The following is an 18,184-nucleotide window of genomic DNA, read 5'->3' as shown; positions in this document are numbered from 1 at the left end:
ATGTCAACACTTGTGGCTCAGTTTTAGTGACAGAACTGCCTGCTTGCTGCCAAAAGAGTCAGTGATCCATCCCTCACGAAAGCAGACGTGTGGAGGAAGATCACATAGGAACCGTTAAACAACACGCCTTAAACACGAGAAGAAACAGCCATCATTATCAACAAGTCGCAAGTCGTAATTAGTGTTTTTGGCTGACTTAAGCCCAGTCTATCTGATCCACACTAAAGAGGATGTCAGGCAGCAAATAAAGACTGTGAAAGGGCCAATAAACCTAAATGACTTAATGTTTAAAAAAGCCAAAAACACTTCATGCCTAAAGAGATGTCAACATGTGATTGTCAACACTAGAGTCTGTTATTACAGCCACTGACCCACAGTAAAAGAGAGGTGAGAGGGAACACAGCTTAAGGAACCGTTAAACAACAAACCATATCGGGGAAAAAAAAGACTGGTTTGACAGCCAGAGGGACAAAAAAAGATATATTGAACAAACTTGTTCCTCAGGGTCTCAAAGTCTTTGGTTGCAAACAGCTACTCGGATGAAAGACAATATTCCACACAAGACTACAGATCTTTGTTGGGATCAGCCAGGCTGTTGTATAACGGTCTATTATTCATAATGTTCATTTCTTAACAAACAAATCATGGAGAGAAAAAAAACACTCTTTAAAAGACATCCTTTGTTCTATATAATTAAAGGGATAGTTCACCCAAAAAATGAAAAATAAAAATCATTTATTCACCCTCCACTTCTTTAAAACAGTGTTTAAACAGGAAGCAAAGTTGGGGGAAATTTGGGTCAGGAAAGGTCCACAAGCCAGGACTCGAATTCGGGACACCCAACAGTGGCACTATATGTTGGCACGCTGCCCCAAGTCTATTGGCGCCAGCAAAAGAAGATATTTAAAATAATTTTGGTAGAATAGCCATTGACTTCCATAGTATTTTTTCTTCTTCTTCTTCTTACTATGAAAGTCATTGGCTATCATCATTTGTTTTAGTTACCAACATTCTTTAAAATATCTTTGTTTGAAACAAAGGATGTGTAAGTAGTGACGATTTTAATTTATGGGCGAACTAATTGTTTTGTTTGTTTTCTTGTACACTCTCGGTTGTTCCCTCGTGGAGTGAATCTGCTGACTGGCATTCTCTGGCATATCTTATAGAATATGTCACACACTGTTTGCTGGTTCTTTTATTGTTGCATATCAAGACTCGGGACTGCGAATTAAAAAAATAATGAAAATTTAAAGTAAACTGAAGATCTATTCAACAAGCTGATAATCTGGACCTGTTGGTTAACATAAGTATTCTGTCCTCAGTGGTCATGAAAGAAGTCAAATAAGCAGAGAAATGCTGAGGAGCAGACCTGCTGACTAATGGTGAAACATCCTGGCTTCCACCAGCTCATTCGGATAAGGAATTTGTAGCTGGAAAATAAAACACTGATGTAAAATAGGAAGATCATTCTTTCAGATTAGAGAGAACTGAATCAGCACTTGTTTCAATAGGTTTTCACCTTTCAGTTCCCTGAACCTGATCTGTCCCCCTAAAAAATACAGAGGGTTAAAAGTCTTAAACTACATTGGAAACCTGGTATTTAATCAAATTTGATGAAAAATGTATAGTGTTTGACAAACATACGTTATATTGAAGATTCAGCACTACTTCTAGGTCACTAAACAAAGAAGTATACACTTGTGGCATTTGAAAAGGAAGGTTTGTGCAAATACATCAGATGCTCTTGGTTCCTTTGCAACAGATTCTAAAATTCACGTTAATATTTCAATTAATAGTTGTTTTTCTAAATGACTCAAATTATAATGTATATAATACAATTTGTAATGAAAAAAACAAATTTTAAACACATTACACATTATTAAAAAAGGCCAAATAGATTGGCATTGGTTATATATAATGTATAAAAGGTCTCTTAGGTCTAATCATGTGTGTGTGTGTGTGTGTGAGAGAGAGAGAGAGAGAGTGGCACATGCCAGGTTTATCAGTGAATCTGTGATGACCTGGTGATCATGAGGTCTCTGTTGTGATGCACAGACGCCAAGACTGAGATCTTAATGTCACTTTAAATGGATTTAAATGAGCGAGGCAGCACCATTTCACTAAGAGAGAGATATTTTGAGTTAACTGCAATTATTAGCTGAATATTTTCCATGAAATTTTCCTTTAAAAAAAAAAAAAAAAAAAAAAAAAAAAAAATATATATATATATATATATATATATATATATATATATATATATATATATATATATATATATATATATATATATAGACATATAACAAAATAAAATAAATACACGATAAAATAAATACAAAGGGTCCATACTTACATAAAAAAGAGCCCACTTACATTTGTATGAAAAGTTCATATATTTTTGCTTCCATTGAACTCTTTCTGAAATCCATGTTAATATGTGTTTATTTTTCTAATTAACTTTTGAATCAGTTTGTTATGCTAATAGTAACATTTCTAATGAACAGAACCCATAAAATAAAAATTAAAAAATGAAATGCTTTTAGTATCAAACATAAGTCAATCACTGAATCCATCAACGAACGAATAAATGACATGCATACATACATATATTATGAAATCTTCATTTGCCCTATTAGAGACTGACTTTTCTTGTGCTAAAATGCGGGGGAAAGTCTAATGAAAAGTCTTTCCGTTACATTTTTTCAGTTAGTCTGAACAAGGTTAGATTCAATGTAAGGTGGATAACAAGCATTTATAAGCATTAATGTGTTTCTATATACAACAGGACATAAGTCTATAACATTAGGAGTTTGAAATGTATTTATATTTAAGTTGCATTTTAAGTTATATGTAAGCTACCCCACTATATCTAATAATAAACTATAATGACACTGCCTACTTGGAAAAATCCCCTATTTTATCAGCGTGAATGGTCAAGATTTATGGCCCAGCGGCAGCCCATGACGAGAATCAGCCCAGTGCTGATATACTGATACAACGATCATCTCCGCCTGTGCCTGTGACATCCCTCCTTCCCTGCAGCTCTCGATTCCTCAGGTGTTTATTGTCAAAACACACGATTCACCGTCTCCACACAACAAACTGACTCTAGATTTAGATGTGTCACTTTGATCTAATCGATCGAATCTCACAACACAGAGAGTGTGCCGTGTGTTTCTGGCCAGGTGCCTCGGCTGCTGTCTCCTGCTCTCATCTACTGCAGGAATGCCTCTGGCTTAAAGTATGTGGACCTGTCAAAATGCTGTGTTTATGTTGCCTAAAGTTCAATACACTAATAAAAAATGTCATTGATGTATAATTACAACAACAAAAAAAAGTAAGACATTGCATTTGGTTTTACTTTAACAACTTTTAGTTCACGGAAAGTTCCCGGAATTATAGTTTTTGGTTCTACAAAAAATAAAATAAAAACCTTTGTAGGTTTTTGTTTATAAAACATAGAGCATTTGGTTCCCCAAAATAACTAAATGGGAACCATATAATTCAGGGGAAATGTTTAGTGTTCATTTATTTTATAAATATATGTATTGCTGATTAATCAATGACGTCTCTTATGCTGTTAGTATTGTTATTAATATTGTTTCAAATTTAATTTATTTAAGTGATGGTAAAGCTGAATTTTCATTATTCATTATTCCAGTTTTCAGTGTCATATGATCCTTCAGAAATCATTTTAATATGCTGATTTGATGCTCATGACACATTGATGCTCACGAAAAGTTTATTTATATTATTATTATCAATGTAGTTCAACTCAGTACTGCTATACAGACATGACAAAAAAAAAAACATTTGCTAACCTTAGTGGAACTCTTTGGGTTTGCTGGGTTAAGTCAATAATATGTTAATAATAAAGATAGGTTTTAGACATTTTTAATGGAGTATTCAATAAAGAAATATTAAGCTAATGATTGCAGTTAGCTCTCTTAGTGAAATGGTGCTGCCTCGCTCATTTAAATCCATTTAAAGTGACATTAAGATCTCAGTCTTGGCGTCTGTGCATCACAACAGAGACCTCATGATCACCAGGTCATCACAGATTCACTGATAAACCTGGCATGTGCCGCTCACACACACTCACACACACACACACATGGCTAGACCTAAGAGACCTCGCCCTACCTTCATACACACGTTCCTTCATCTCCATTCACACACACACAATAGCTTCAGTGCTGTCTGGCCTCGTTGAGGTGGCTACTCTTTTGAGATCCAGTGAGCTGTCTCTTGACCAACGGCGCTGTAAGTGTGCCTTCTGTTTACTGACACATGCTACATCAGTGGGCCAGTGTTGTTTGTAAACACAAGACCCGACGGGGCAATAGATGGAGAGAACGTGATTAAAGACGCCCTGCAGCCCCATCAAGTGCAGGTGTGGAGAAAACCTGTTGGATTCAACGGAGCAGATGTTCCTGAGGAGATGTTCCTGATCAGTGAAAAGTGAGAGTGAACAGTGCAGCTGGAAAATCCATTCAAGCAGCAAGCTTTTTATATGCTGTTCACTATATAACATACATCTTGAAGTTGCATAAATTGCAATCGGAAAGAAAGTATTTATTCGAAGTGAAAAAATGTGACTATATTCACGTAACAAATGGGTTCACACTAAATAAATGAACACTGTGCATATTCATGAGCATACATTAAAGATATATTTGAATTTGAATACTTGTGAAAAACAGTGCTGCAGGAATCAAGTATTAATAATTATTTAAATATATATATATATATTAATACACTATTAACACACACAAATAAAAAAATGTTTATGTAATGCTTTGTAATGAGTTTTCTAATGATTTTAAAATCTGCAGTGTTCACCAAGGCTGTATTTATTTGACAGTGTATATAATAACTGTTATTATGTTATTTGAATATATTTTACAATGTAATGTAATGTAATGTATTCCTTTAATGCAAAGCTCAATTTCAGGCATTATTACTCCAGTCTTCTGAGTCACACAATCCTTCAGAAATGATTCGAATATGCTGATGTTTTTATAAACAAAAATTATATTATTATCAATGTAAAAATGTTTGTGCTGCTTAATAGCTTTTTTTTATTATTAGAAATACATACTATTAAATGGAAAGACTGGCATTTACATTAAATAGATGTATTATGGAATGTCTTTATTGCCACTTTTAATCCATCTTTGCTGAATAAAGGTATTAATACCTTCAATAAATAAATAAATAAATAAAATCCTACTGATCTTGTGTCCCAAACTTTTGAACAGTATATATAATAAAATGAAATAATAAGAATTAATAATCAATTTTCAATGAATAAATGCTCCAGATTCTCGACATTACCTGACTGATGTATGTATGTATAAGTCATATTAAGTGGTGTTTACAGTTTTGAGTATCCGTGAATGGATGTGGGGTTGGACTGTATTCAGTGAGTTTTACTGGTTTCTATTGCTGAAATGGTTTGTGTCTCATCTACACGTTTGCCTGTTGTTCCTTATTCTGAGAAAAATCCTAGAAACTCCCTTGTAATTCTTGGAAAATGTCATGTTTATTAATGAGCACGTTTCAAGATTCAGTTACAGCTCAGGCCTGTGCAAAACTGTTACATTCACTATGATGGTTTTCACGTGTCAGAGCAATCCAATCCATGTGTTGCCAAAGGACACTGTGCTGTGTGTGTGTGTGCTTGATTTAGCATAAAAGTAGCAGTTCTCTCAGACATAAACTTTGTCTGAGATGGCTAGTATTCCAGATTCTCTTATACAGTGGCAATTTGCATGAAAATATGGAGGGAAAAGTGGTGCTGGAATGAAATCAGAAACAGAGAAGGATGATCTATATTGTCTGTCTGCCTTTACTGAACTCTGAAAAACAAAAAATAAACATTATGGGGATTAAGACGCACCGAAGGAAATTCTAAAAAACAAAATAATGTATACACAGCAAAAAATGTTCTTTAAAATGATACAAATACAAATGAGAAATAAACAAAAGTAAATAAAAAATGTATGAGCACAAAAATCTAATTAATTAATAAAGAAAATTAGTTAAATATTTAAATGATATACAAATATAAACAAATAAAGAGGTAACGGCATACATTAATTTTTATTTAATTTTCAGATAATTATTGTTTTATTTTCATAATTTATATATTATTTAATAAACAAATGTATTTATTTATTCATCAATATTCAATAATAATTATTTATCTTCATTTATACCATTTATTTTCCATCTGATATATACTATAATCACTCACAAAAATCTTTAATTCATAACAATTATATCACAGCAAATCTCCATAAAGAAAATGAAACCAAAAAAAAGCATAAAGCATAAGCAGTGCCTCTTTTATAGTATTTCGAAGTAATTTTTTATACTAATTAATTAAAAGGCATCTAGCATCAGGGTTTCTAAAATGAGGAACAAGCCATCATTGCATGTGAACTTAACAGAAATCATCTAAAGCTCTAAAGCTTTTTCTTAGAGCAGATCATTGTGTAGGCAGTGAATTAAACATCAGTCCTAGATTGCTTTAGATATGAACAAACCTCTGACTGTGGCACATGTCCTGCCCCAGCATGCCTCATTTTCGTTGACTGCTTGCCGGACCCCTATAACACAGCTCTCTACCCCTATAGACCAGCACCAGTCCCACGGGTTTCCTTCAGGACGCCTTAGAGAGGCCGGGTACGAAAACAACCCAAACTCTTACAACTTCAGATGCTTTTGGCGACAGTCATGGTGACTCCCGGCTTGTCACTGTCTGGCCGGAGGATTAGGTTTACTGTGTGTCAACAGATTTGTCTCGGTATCAATAAATATCCACGCCCAAACACTGTAATCAGAAAAATCAGGCCGGAAGAATTATGCAAAATGACATTGTTGAAGCGCAAGGATTATTAACTGTCTCTGAAATGTGACACTGGAATATTTGGTGGGAAAGGCCAGAGGAACATAAATAAGACTTATGTTTGATTCCCGGGGTCTTTACAAGTCTGTGCAGGTGGACATGCAAACATCAGTCTTTGTGGAGACACTCATTTCCATATTTTCAGATCATCAAGCCATGAAGTACACAAGAACAAGTGTCAGAACCTGGAGTTACTGCTAAACTGGATCTAAGACATGCGTCTACATCTGCTAATGCTGTTTTCCCCTCCTAATAGAGGACAGGGGTCTTCTGTTAAACCCTGTGGCTACAGACACAAGCGTGTGATAAATCAGAGCATCACTTTCTCTACCAACACGGCAGGCCATTTGCCATTTTCCTAACTTCCAAAACCATAAAACTCTTCGAAAGTCATGCTGTTTAGAATTTCAAAGAGGGGGAGCTGCACTTTGCATGTCTGTGTGAAGTATTTCCATAAAACCCCACTCATTTCTGAGAGGAGCGCCTTGAGTGTTTTCTAAAAACCTAATGACAAACTAACAGATCTGGGTGTTGAAACAGAATGACATTTATTTGTTTTGGATTTGTCTTGGAGCATTCTCTGCTGTTCTGTGAGCTCCTGCACATGCTCGACTCTAGCGGTTTCTCATTTGTCAGTGGTGGCTTTCTTTTGTTAGACCCTGATCTCCGAATGGGCGTGGAGGTGCATTCAAGAGTGAGTTGGATGACAGGAGTTTATGAACAGCAGGGCTGTCAGAGGTGGAGAACGTGCCCTCACAAGCCCCCGGTCGCCCCAAGGCCGTCCCGATGGCACACTGACATCCCAATAACCCGATACACACACACACACTCACACAAATATAAGCATTGGAATACAAACAAAATGTCACTGTTATGCAAATAGAGGTCAAGCTGCTGCTTTTTATGCAGCTCTTACAGAGTTGGTTGATCTTAAGCCTGACGCGACATCTCTGTGTTAAAAGCCAGCTCTAAAGGATATGCTTCGAACCGCTCAAGTGTTAGAATACACTGCCCTCTGATCTTTCTATTATATGTCCATCTCTCTTCTCTTTTCATTTAAATATTTTGGCCTCTACAATGAGCAATTAAGCATGACCCTTTATCAGTTCTCTATGCAAACACTATGTCTCAGTAGGTAGACCTCTTTTTTTTTTCTCCTAAACCTATGACCAAAGTTTTTTTACTTGTAAAGTCCCTGAGACATTTGATAATGACTTAACTGAAATAAATCAAATAAATTCATTGTTCACTGTTCTTTTTTTTTATTTTATTTTACATTTTACATTTTAAATTTGAAAATAGAAAATTTGTAAAAAATTAAATTTAAAACACATAAATATTTTATGTATTTTACTATTTATATTTATATGATATTTAATAATTTTTATAAAAATATTTATACTATTTATATTATTTATATGAAATCTGTATTTGAAATATATATATATATATATATATATATATACATACATACACACACACACACTTTATATATATGCACGTTATACTATATAGGGAGAGAGACATGTAAAATGTACTTTATATATTTAATTTATTATGTATGTTAATAAAATATAATATAATATTGCATATTCAAATATCATATAATACTATTTTTGTATTATATTTTTGCATTTTTTAAATAGATATTTATATCATATAATTAATGCTGTATATTACAATTTTCATTGACTACATATACACAGGCATTCAAAAGTTTGGGCTTAGAACGTTTTTTACTTTTTTATTTTTATTTTAAGACATTAATACATTCGTTAATATTCAACAAACTGATCAAAAGTCACAGTAGAGACATTGTTTCCACAAAAAAAATTTCATAATAAGTGTTGAAGTAATGTTTCTACAGCAGTAAATTATTAGATTTCTGAATTCCTGATGAAAATTAAGCTTCGCTATCACAGAATTGAATCACATTTTACAGTATATCACAAAAGAAAATGTTTTATAATATCACAGTTTTTACTTTATTTTTAACAAATACATGCAGCCTTGTGACAAGTATGAAAAACTAATTTCAATAACATAAAAATCTTAGGTAGTGTCAATATTTGAACATTTGACAGGTAGTGCAAATTTCAATTGGAAACATAAACCTAATTGAAACTTGAAATAGAAGTTGTATCCTAAAACAGGAATGTTCCTCCTCTAGCATTTCTCCAGCTTTCTCTTTCTGCGGTGCTGACTGGGGCTTTGCTCTTGTCTGTCGCTCCTCGGAGGGTGCAGGAGGTCGGAGGATTTACCTGCCTCGCGCCCCAGGCTCAGAACTATTGCTCAACAGAATCCGATGAAATCAGTAAATCTCCTGCTACACCTGCTTGATCACCAGCACCTGTCTGGAATAGAAACTGTCCCAGACTTTAGAGAAAGGGGAAGGAAAGATGGACCACACAAGAACATGCGCAGAACTGTTAAAGTAATGCTCCAGTTGTACACACAGCAGTGAGTCCGACGTGTTGATTTATAAGAACGATATATGACATGAAGCGGTTAGAGCTGGCAGGGTGAAGCAGGGTGAAGCGGGTGAGGGTTGAGGGGGTGTCACGGTGGCGCGTGCTGATGTTCGAGAGGGGACGGCAGGCAGCAGGTGCTTGTTGACACCCTAAACACAAGCAAGGGCACTGCCAAGCCCTGGAATAGACACAGATGAGCCGGGACCTGCATCCTCCTGCCCTGCATCTCAAACAGCCAACTTGGTACGTTAAACATGTCAACAGAAAAATGACAGAAGAAAAAAAAGAAAAAGAAAATGTGTGGAGATTTGGGAGATAAAGGCAAACATGAAATGACAGACGAAACCTGTACATTGGTTTCCTCCATCTTTCAGTTACAGTGTCTTTTTTTCTGTGCTGCGACATCAGGACAATTGTTAAATTAGGCAAAAAGTGTGAAGGTCTTTCTGTATAACTACATTTCCAAAGTACAAATTGTACCAATACAATGTTATTGTGTTGTGACTGCTATAATGGGGTGCTAAGTTGCTCAGAGTGGGTTTTGTGTTGTTTTTCGGCAATGTGCTCCAAGTATCAATGCTATTCTGCTTAGATGTGGCTCATGTTTTAAATATATATATATATATGTATTGTCCAATGCAGGAAAATGAAGATCTAACAGCTCCTCAATCCTCAGCAACTCGCATAACTTGAGGAATCATTTGCGCCCGTAACACACTTAGTTTTACGCTGACAATTAAGTGTTTGTTCAAATAGCACTAGCGATGCTTACCTTAGCAAGAAGCCCTAGTTAGTGGTGTTACAATGCAGGCAAACAATTAGCTAAAATAATGAATTGCTTGAATTTATTTTTCCATTCCTTTGGTCTGTTTATCCTCCAGTGCCCATATTAAACACTGGCGTCACTTTGAAGTGTGTACACTAAAACATGGCTGAACTTTAAAGCTTGTTTGGTAAACTCATGGCACCGCAGTGTCACCATCCCCCTGGACACAGGTGACTCAGGTCGGACCGCGTCCCGCTGTTGGGAGTAAATAGGTGAACACGTGGCCTGGAATGTGGCTCACAGGAAGGACATTTGCATGACATTGGACATTTTATGCCTTAATGCAGCTACTGTCCTACCAAGATCTCCATCCATTAAGAAAAAAATCCAGTTCAATAGCCAATACCTGTGTCCGGTTACACATATTATGATAAGGAGTTCAGCAATGAAGCTCCAAAACACACACACAAAAATCTAAAATCCAATCAGAATTCATCTGCATTTCCTGAAATAACCCTGAAATTATATATTTTTTTAAAATCGTTATCGTTGCTGTTCTTCCAGCACATAAGTTCCTCTCCTCTAAGTACCTCCTCAGACCTGGTGGAATAACTGTGCTCCCGGTACCTCAAAAGACAAGCCAAACATAAATATATTCCAAAACAATGATGAAATGTGAAGCAGTATTATCCATGTTTTCCATGCTTGATGTCTTTATCGTGGATGCAGTGGCAGTAGTCTGAAGTGGCAACCGTCCAGTCCTCAGGTTTTAGCAAACTGATGGACTCAAAGCCCTCTCTTGTGCTTTTATACATGATTTGGGAGTAATATTTGCAACAAAAAAAACAACAAACATCATGGGAGTAAGAACATTTCTGTATTAAATATTTAAGATGTCAACACAGACTGAACCAGCACCAGGAACCTGGGCCTAGTGAAACAAAAGAGACTCGCAGTGGAGTCTGTTTATCAGTTTCAACACCTAACACACTGTGTTGGTGCACCAAACAAAGGGGCCCTGCTCTGCTTATGCTCATATTCTATTACAGTAATGAGCTTTAAGTAAACACATGAGAATGATTAAGGATATCCATCATGTCTTGATAAAATATACCGCATACATACAATGAACTTAAGTGAGGAGTGTGTAAAGGCTCGGTGGTTACTAGAAGTAACTTGGAATGGAAGGACAATACTGCCACCATGTGGACTGTTGACAAAACCGTTATAAAGCGTTTCCTTTTACATTAGTTTGTCAAACGTTGCTTCAGTCCATTTTTTTTTTTAATTTATGGAAAGATTATTCTAGTTTTTGTAAACGCAAAACAAAGTGGGCATAATAATGTATATAAAGGAAAAGTATAAATAGTTTTGAGAATGTGAGACAATGTTTACTATAGATCTCAGTATGAGTGCACATCAAGTGCGGCCTGATTTGTTGCCAAATCTCATTGGTAAATATGTCGCACCCTGCAACACTTAGATGTCCGAAAAACAAGTACATTAACCACACCATTGTGCTGATGTGTTACAGAATATGAAATATGCATTAACATCATGTCACCTAAGACAGAGGAAAAGGAATCAACGTTACATATTGGTCTACCAGTTTATAATTTTTTTTTATGCTGTTTCCAGATCTTGTTTTATTTCGAATGATCTTTCAAAATAGAAAATCTCTTAATATTATGTGTATACACACATTTTAATGTGATTTTAACATAGGCAGATCAAACACGTTTGTTTTAAAATAATGTATGTTGAAGTACATGAGGCCAATAACGCAAGAGTCATTCTCTTAGAATGCATATGCATGGGATTCTGCACAGAACGCATTCTACCATTTTATTTTGATGATTTTTCAATATTCATAGCACTGCATTTTAAAACGGAACATCCAGATTTTAGGAACTATAAATGTTTTTGTAAAGATACACACTAAAACGGTAAGAACAGTTAAGGTTTATTTTGACATCTCTTGGAGCTCTTTGGGGTCCACTACCCCGAAGCGGTTATGAAAAACGAAAAATAAACCAATCAATAAATCAAACATTTCAGAGATCAATAGTGTCAAACACTGAGAAACACAACAGCTCCATCCACTGTCAGGTGACATGAACTCACGCAACGTCATATTAACTGCTATCATACTTTTGTGCTTCTTTAAGCAAAAAGAAGCCGCTCCAGAATTTGGTTCAGTCTCTACATGACATAAGAGATACACTGGTGAACACCAACACCATGAAGTCCCTCACAGCCATTCTAATCTGATTTGATACATTCAAACATTCTTTTAAAAACTCAAATAAAACATCCAAGTGTCCTCAGATTGGTTTTGGCAGAGACGTGACTTCCTCCAGACACTCATCATAGGCTTCTTGATATTCATCATGTGGTTTGATCATGATAACACAGGTGGGACGCTTTGATCCAGCTGATGAACCCAAATCCTGCAGAAAGAGAAAAACGTGTGTATTGTAACTATGTTCCATATTTGATTCAGAAAGGCAAATATAGCATCATAAACAGTTCTAATGAACTTACAACTTTAGAAGGCACGTAAGCATAAGGCATGTTTTTGTCTTCACACATGATTGGTAAGTGACAATACACCTCGATGGGAAGAGTGTCTCCAGCAAACACCACAATACTGCAAGATGACAGAAAAAGTGTTCAAATAACAAACATCAGTGTGACCTGATCAACCAGTGACTGACTGATCACATAAATCTCGCCTTACCCTCTCTCTCCTTTGTTGATGAACTTCTGTACCTCTTTTACTCCTCGTCGGATCTGTTTGATTTTAGCCGCTGTGCAAAATAGTGAGGAACATTTATAATAGCTGCATGCAGCCACGTGGCTCTCTTTAACGATAAAACTATATAAAATCACATTTAATGCATTTTATTCAGATTCAAATGTCCTATAGCTTAGTTATAGAAAAAAAATTACTTGAAACTATATTTTACCTTTTTTGACGCACTTGTAGAGCTTCTTGCTTAGTTTACGCGTTGCAAGCGGGTTTGCGATTGGGTTTACATTAGCTATTAATTCTTGATATGATTTCTCTGTTCCCCCAGTCTCTTCACCAGTTTTCTCCTTCTTTATCTTCGTCATGGTTCGCTAAAAATATGTGAAACAAACTTAAGAGTTTAACTTGAGAGAGATTTTGTGTTGCCTGAGAACACGTGCGGAAAGTCTGACCGCGTTTCCGGTGTTTCAGTCAATCGCGTCACGTCCCAGGGTTGCCAGGTTTGCGCAACAAAACCCTCCCAATCGCTACTCAAAACTAGCGTTTCTACGGGGGTTCCCGGATAAAAAAAATCTCATTATGGGGTTAAATTAACGTTTTTCGCAGAGAATCCTGCAGTGAATTTCTCATCCCAGGGGCTAAATAATCACGTAATTGGGGTCTCTTCAACCCACGGACATGAAAAGCAACTGGCGTTGCGGTGACAGTGTTAATGTAGCTCAATCCAGCGGGAAAACCACGGACTTGGCAACACTGGCACGCTCTGATAGTTATAATTGTACACACTGACCCCTGGAGCACAGAATGATCAAATGATGAGATTTTATTCAGTCAAAACATCTTGCCATGCACACACATATTCAAAACTAATTGTCTGCAAAATTTACAACGACTACTTCTGTAAAAAACTTTATAGTTTTAAAGAAAATAACTCACAGTTTTTCTTCTACAAAAAAAAAAAAAAAAAAAAAGAATAGAAAAAATCAGGACAAACTATTACAAAAAATATATACATATAAATATTTTATGTTCATTTTATCTCCCAAACAACATTTTGTTCTATTCCACTTTGGATACATATTTATCTTATGTGCATTTCTCCACTCTAAAAGAGAAAACATAGCATTTTGTTTTGGGTACTGGTGGCCTATAACACTTCCCTGACATTTCACAGCGGACAGACTTTCTGATAACATTACAATAATATTCTATGTGTTAACATTGGTTCAACGTTAGTATGATGCATTATGAACTAATATTTAGTAGAATGTAAATTACCCTCAATCAAGATCAATGAATGCTGTAAACATGGCTGTTAATCATATAGAATTGTATTGTAAAGTTTTACTTTCTTATAAAAGTCATTACCGCTTTTCCCCTTAAGCTCCGAAACAACTAATCACTTACAGAAACCACCATGACAAGGAGTAAAGTGCATTTTCCAGGTCAATTTAACACTACAAATGTAGTGTCTTGAACACACACAAGACAATAACGAATCTTTCCAAACATTAAATGGGTATTGGACAGTCTGTAAATCAGGGGTTCAAAAAACAAACAAAAAAGCCTGATTAATCTGTGTAAATTACAAGTTAGAAAAAATGAAACAAAAAAAAACAACATTTATAAATACATATAAATAACCATTACTTCAACGAATGAGCCAAATGTGTAGTTGTCTAGAGATGTAAGAACACTGGTATTGTACATACTAAGAGTGTAAGAAACACAAGCAGGAGAGGACTGAACTAAGGTCCTGTCACTGCTCCTGTGTCTTCACAGCTATACCCACAAGGGCGTGCCGAATGGTACGTCCATGGAGCATGTAACCGTCTTGCTTCACCACGGCTATGGTGCTGGGCTCCACTCCCTCTGCTGGAGTATGACAGACGATTTCATGCTGATATGGGTCGTAGGCGGATCCCACGGGGCTCATCTTCTCCAGTCCATGTTTGGTGAAGATGAACTGCAACCGTCCCTGTATGTGTGCCAGGTATTGTGTTAGCTGCTGTACTTCATCTCTCTCCTCGACCTTCTCCAACAGGTCTGCCACTTCCACAATGTCACGGCAGAAACTCTGAATGCCTTTAGGAAGATCATAATGTTTTATGTAATGCTGCTATAATAATGCAATGTGAACAGCTATTATTTGCAGCTATATTGAAGTTACCAAATAGTTTGGCGTCCTCTACAAACTTCTGTGTTCTTCTTCTGACATTGTCTGAGTCAGCTAGGGCTCGTTTGTATCTCTCCTGTGAAAAGCGCAAAAAGTTTGATTAATAATTGCCAAAAGCAAAAAAATCACCAAATTACAAATATAGCATTAGCTATTATAATATAAAACAATTTAATTATAACAACTGAGTACAACTGTGTGACTACAATGAAAGTGTACAATACTTATTTGAATTTAACAAAAAATGTGGCATTATCCACTGACCACTGATATTTATCAATGAGAATAACCCTAAAATGACCAAATACTGACCAGATCGACATAGCAGTTGATAGTTATCCTTTATTAATGTTGCATGTACTCCAGAAAACCATATACATATATTTAAACTCCAAATGACATGTTTTCCATCATGAATGAGTTTAGTTTCTTAAAAAGCTACAATAGCTTACAAATGCCCCTTTTCCACCAGAATTGTACACACTTGGAAGCCAGAACCTGTTCTTGGCTTGAGGAACGAACGATGACACAATGCGGGTACGTGTTTTTTACCTGACTACAACCAGTTAATAAATTAACACTGCACATGCCTGTATTTGTAAAGGCAGTTCAGCTCTTCTGTTTAGCGGTTTGCAGTAACAGGAGTGACTTTAGAATACCAGCAGCTCCCATAAACTGCGGTACTCTTATCTGCCTTTTTAAATTGGAACTGAACCCCTTAATTAATTCTCTCTCTCACACACATTTTGAACTTACAGTGAGGTCGTTAACCTGCTCTTCCAGTTTTCTAGCTCTTATCTCTAAAGCTCTGACATGTGTCACAGAGTGACTGTGGTCGTCATCTCCATCATCACCATGGCAGTCATCACCAGCACTACGATGCTCTGCTGCAGTGCTGAAGAGGCCTACGACGGACCTGGAGCAACGAAAAAAGAAAACATGAACAGCGTGGTTACATACTTCAATATATGCATTTTATTTTTTATTAGACAGCTTCTAAAGCATATATATATATATGTGTGTATGTATGTGTGTATATATGTGTATGTATGTGTGTGTATATGAGACAAAAAAAAAAGTTACAAAAATCCACAATAATTCATATTCAATACTTTTGTTCAATAATTAGCATCTTGAAGTAAAAAAACAACAACAAAACATCCATCATTAAGGCGTTTTACCTTTAAAACTTCTGGCCAAATTACAAATCTATAATCCATAATAAATGCTTCCTCTGGTGAAAGGTCACTGCCTTTTGTGCTCTCACTTCAAAATCCACTTATATTTTTTGTTGGAACTGGTTTTGGATTAGATTTTTGTGTCTTGATGTTTTTTTTTTTTGTTGTTGTTGTTTTTTTTGCAGCTTTTTGCTTCACACACTGATGGATTGGAGTCATGTGGAGTACTTGTGTATTATTGTTATGTATGTATTAGCTGTTTGGACTCATTCTGACAGCACCCTTCACTGCAGAGGATCCCCTGGGGAGTATGTGATACATTTAAATTAATGCTAATTGCTAAATTTCTCCTAATCTGTTCTGATGTAGAAAAAAAAACCTCACATCTTGGATGGCCTGACATGAAGCTATTTTTTCTTTTTTTTCTTAACTATTTAAAGGATTGTGGTATTTAGCTTTTTGCTCAACAATGCTGCAATGCTAGTGTAACCCATTTCTTTATAACATTTTCTACATAAGAAGATCTGACTGGGAAATTAATATTACACAAAGTAAATAAAATAAATAAATAATCGAATTTGATCCTAAAATATTTAAACAAGTTAACAAAATATTAAGTCATGGGATTCATAAATTTGTCGACATGATATCCTGTCATATTAAACATATACAAACTATATTTTGATAAAAATAATAATAATAATAAAATTATGATTTTCATAGTCGGTTAAATTTGAAACAAATGATCACAGATGGCTGCAGTTTCAGTTTGACCCGTTTTTGATCGGTATGTGCCAAGAATAAAGAGAAACCACAAGAATGCAATACAAACCATTCATCACCAATAATTACACGTTCAGTCCGTTTAACATGCAAGTTATAGTTGTGAAAGCAAATGAGCCGTAGGATTAATTACACAACGTAAAGTAAAGTTTTGACAATACTAAACAAACATTTAACTTGTTTAAATAGAGGTCATAATAGTACTGTTACATTTAATTGCCCGTCATTATGAAAGGACGAAGCGTTAAGGCAAGCCACAGATGTGAACGTGAGGTGACAGATGTGATTGATGGCGCAATCTTGCTAAACGACTTTATAACACAATATAAAGTATTAAACGACCCGCGTTCGACGGGTTCTTGGTTTATTACCAAATTTAAACTCGTCTGGGTTGTATTAATTGGTTAAACTGAGGTTTGAGTCCCGCTACACCGTTACGTTAACTCACTTGTTAGCCAGTTAGCAGCGACGCTTAACGTAACGTTACCTCACAACACTCTAAACAGTTAAATAGCGATAATATTATCAAAACCCTGTTTTTTAGTATTATTGGCACATTTGTCTGAATATTAATCGATAAATCAAGCTTTACCTGTTGACTGCACTTGGTGTTAACCTCCAAAAATCGATGTGAAGTCTTCTGGTTACGGACAGAAAGCGCACGGCCATTTCCTCAGTAGAGTGTGTGGGTGGTCGGAGCGCGTGACATGCTCGAAGAGTCACTGTTCAGAATCAGTGAGTCGACTCACGAAAACGACTCTGAATCGGGCGTTCATGGTTTTGAAAAGAACTGAAATCTTGCATTTACCGCAACTTATCTTTTATTATAAAATCATCAACTCTGACTGGTGTTTTGGTTCTTCTGTACTGTATTTGACTGATTGAATATAATCTTAAACGCGATAATCTGCTTAAGGGGGTTGTAAACCTTTTGTGCCCCAGGCAAGGATCACCCATCCTGCTCATAGACCCCCTAATTTAAAATGGTTATTTTATCTGTAGCACTGTATAAAATAAATAATAGACCACCAGTTGACTGCCATGGATCTGCTTGATAAATGATTGATTGCCTATTCATCAAATGTTGATGAATGCTGTTAAACCCATGACTTTTCCCCCAGTTCACAGCTTTTAGAAGCAAAGCCCAT

At 35.8% G+C, this 18,184-nt stretch overlaps 2 protein-coding genes across 2 annotated transcripts; both read right to left on the bottom strand.

Moving 5' to 3' along the window:
- Nucleotides 1-11,978: 11,978 nt before the first annotated feature.
- On the bottom strand, nucleotides 11,979-13,390 carry LOC113064048 (H/ACA ribonucleoprotein complex subunit 2-like protein). Its single transcript, XM_026234566.1, has 4 exons — nucleotides 13,117-13,390; nucleotides 12,888-12,957; nucleotides 12,692-12,797; nucleotides 11,979-12,597 (listed from the first exon to the last, which is right to left on the bottom strand). Exons 1-4 carry the CDS (start codon nucleotides 13,262-13,264, stop codon nucleotides 12,472-12,474), a joined length of 450 nt encoding a protein of 149 aa, XP_026090351.1. The 5' UTR covers nucleotides 13,265-13,390; the 3' UTR covers nucleotides 11,979-12,471.
- Nucleotides 13,391-13,704: 314 nt separating this feature from the next.
- Nucleotides 13,705-17,771, bottom strand: LOC113064047 (grpE protein homolog 2, mitochondrial-like). Its single transcript, XM_026234565.1, has 4 exons — nucleotides 17,629-17,771; nucleotides 15,832-15,991; nucleotides 15,070-15,151; nucleotides 13,705-14,984 (listed from the first exon to the last, which is right to left on the bottom strand). Exons 1-4 carry the CDS (start codon nucleotides 17,703-17,705, stop codon nucleotides 14,659-14,661), a joined length of 645 nt encoding a protein of 214 aa, XP_026090350.1. The 5' UTR covers nucleotides 17,706-17,771; the 3' UTR covers nucleotides 13,705-14,658.
- Between the last annotated feature and the right edge of the window lie 413 nt (nucleotides 17,772-18,184).

The sequence above is a fragment of the Carassius auratus genome, chromosome 46, assembly GCF_003368295.1.
Source record: "Carassius auratus strain Wakin chromosome 46, ASM336829v1, whole genome shotgun sequence".
In the NCBI taxonomy this organism is placed as follows: Eukaryota; Metazoa; Chordata; class Actinopteri; order Cypriniformes; family Cyprinidae; genus Carassius; species Carassius auratus.
The sequence above is the reverse complement of the archived record's forward strand: the minus strand, read 5'-3'. Positions and strand labels throughout refer to the sequence as shown.

Excerpts from the sequence above, each read along its gene's own strand:
- LOC113064047 (XM_026234565.1), bottom strand. The coding sequence starts at position 17,705 with ATGGCCGTGCGCTTTCTGTCCGTAACCAGAAGACTTCACATCGATTTT. Across the intron at positions 15,992-17,628 it reads ACACCAAGTGCAGTCAACAG|GTCCGTCGTAGGCCTCTTCA; the intron begins GTAAAGCTTGAT and ends TCGTTGCTCCAG. Across the intron at positions 14,985-15,069 it reads AGAGGACGCCAAACTATTTG|GCATTCAGAGTTTCTGCCGT; the intron begins GTAACTTCAATA and ends ATCTTCCTAAAG.
- LOC113064048 (XM_026234566.1), bottom strand. The coding sequence starts at position 13,264 with ATGACGAAGATAAAGAAGGAGAAAACTGGTGAAGAGACTGGGGGAACA. Across the intron at positions 12,798-12,887 it reads ATCAACAAAGGAGAGAGAGG|TATTGTGGTGTTTGCTGGAG; the intron begins GTAAGGCGAGAT and ends GTCATCTTGCAG. Across the intron at positions 12,598-12,691 it reads CTTACGTGCCTTCTAAAGTT|GATTTGGGTTCATCAGCTGG; the intron begins GTAAGTTCATTA and ends CTCTTTCTGCAG.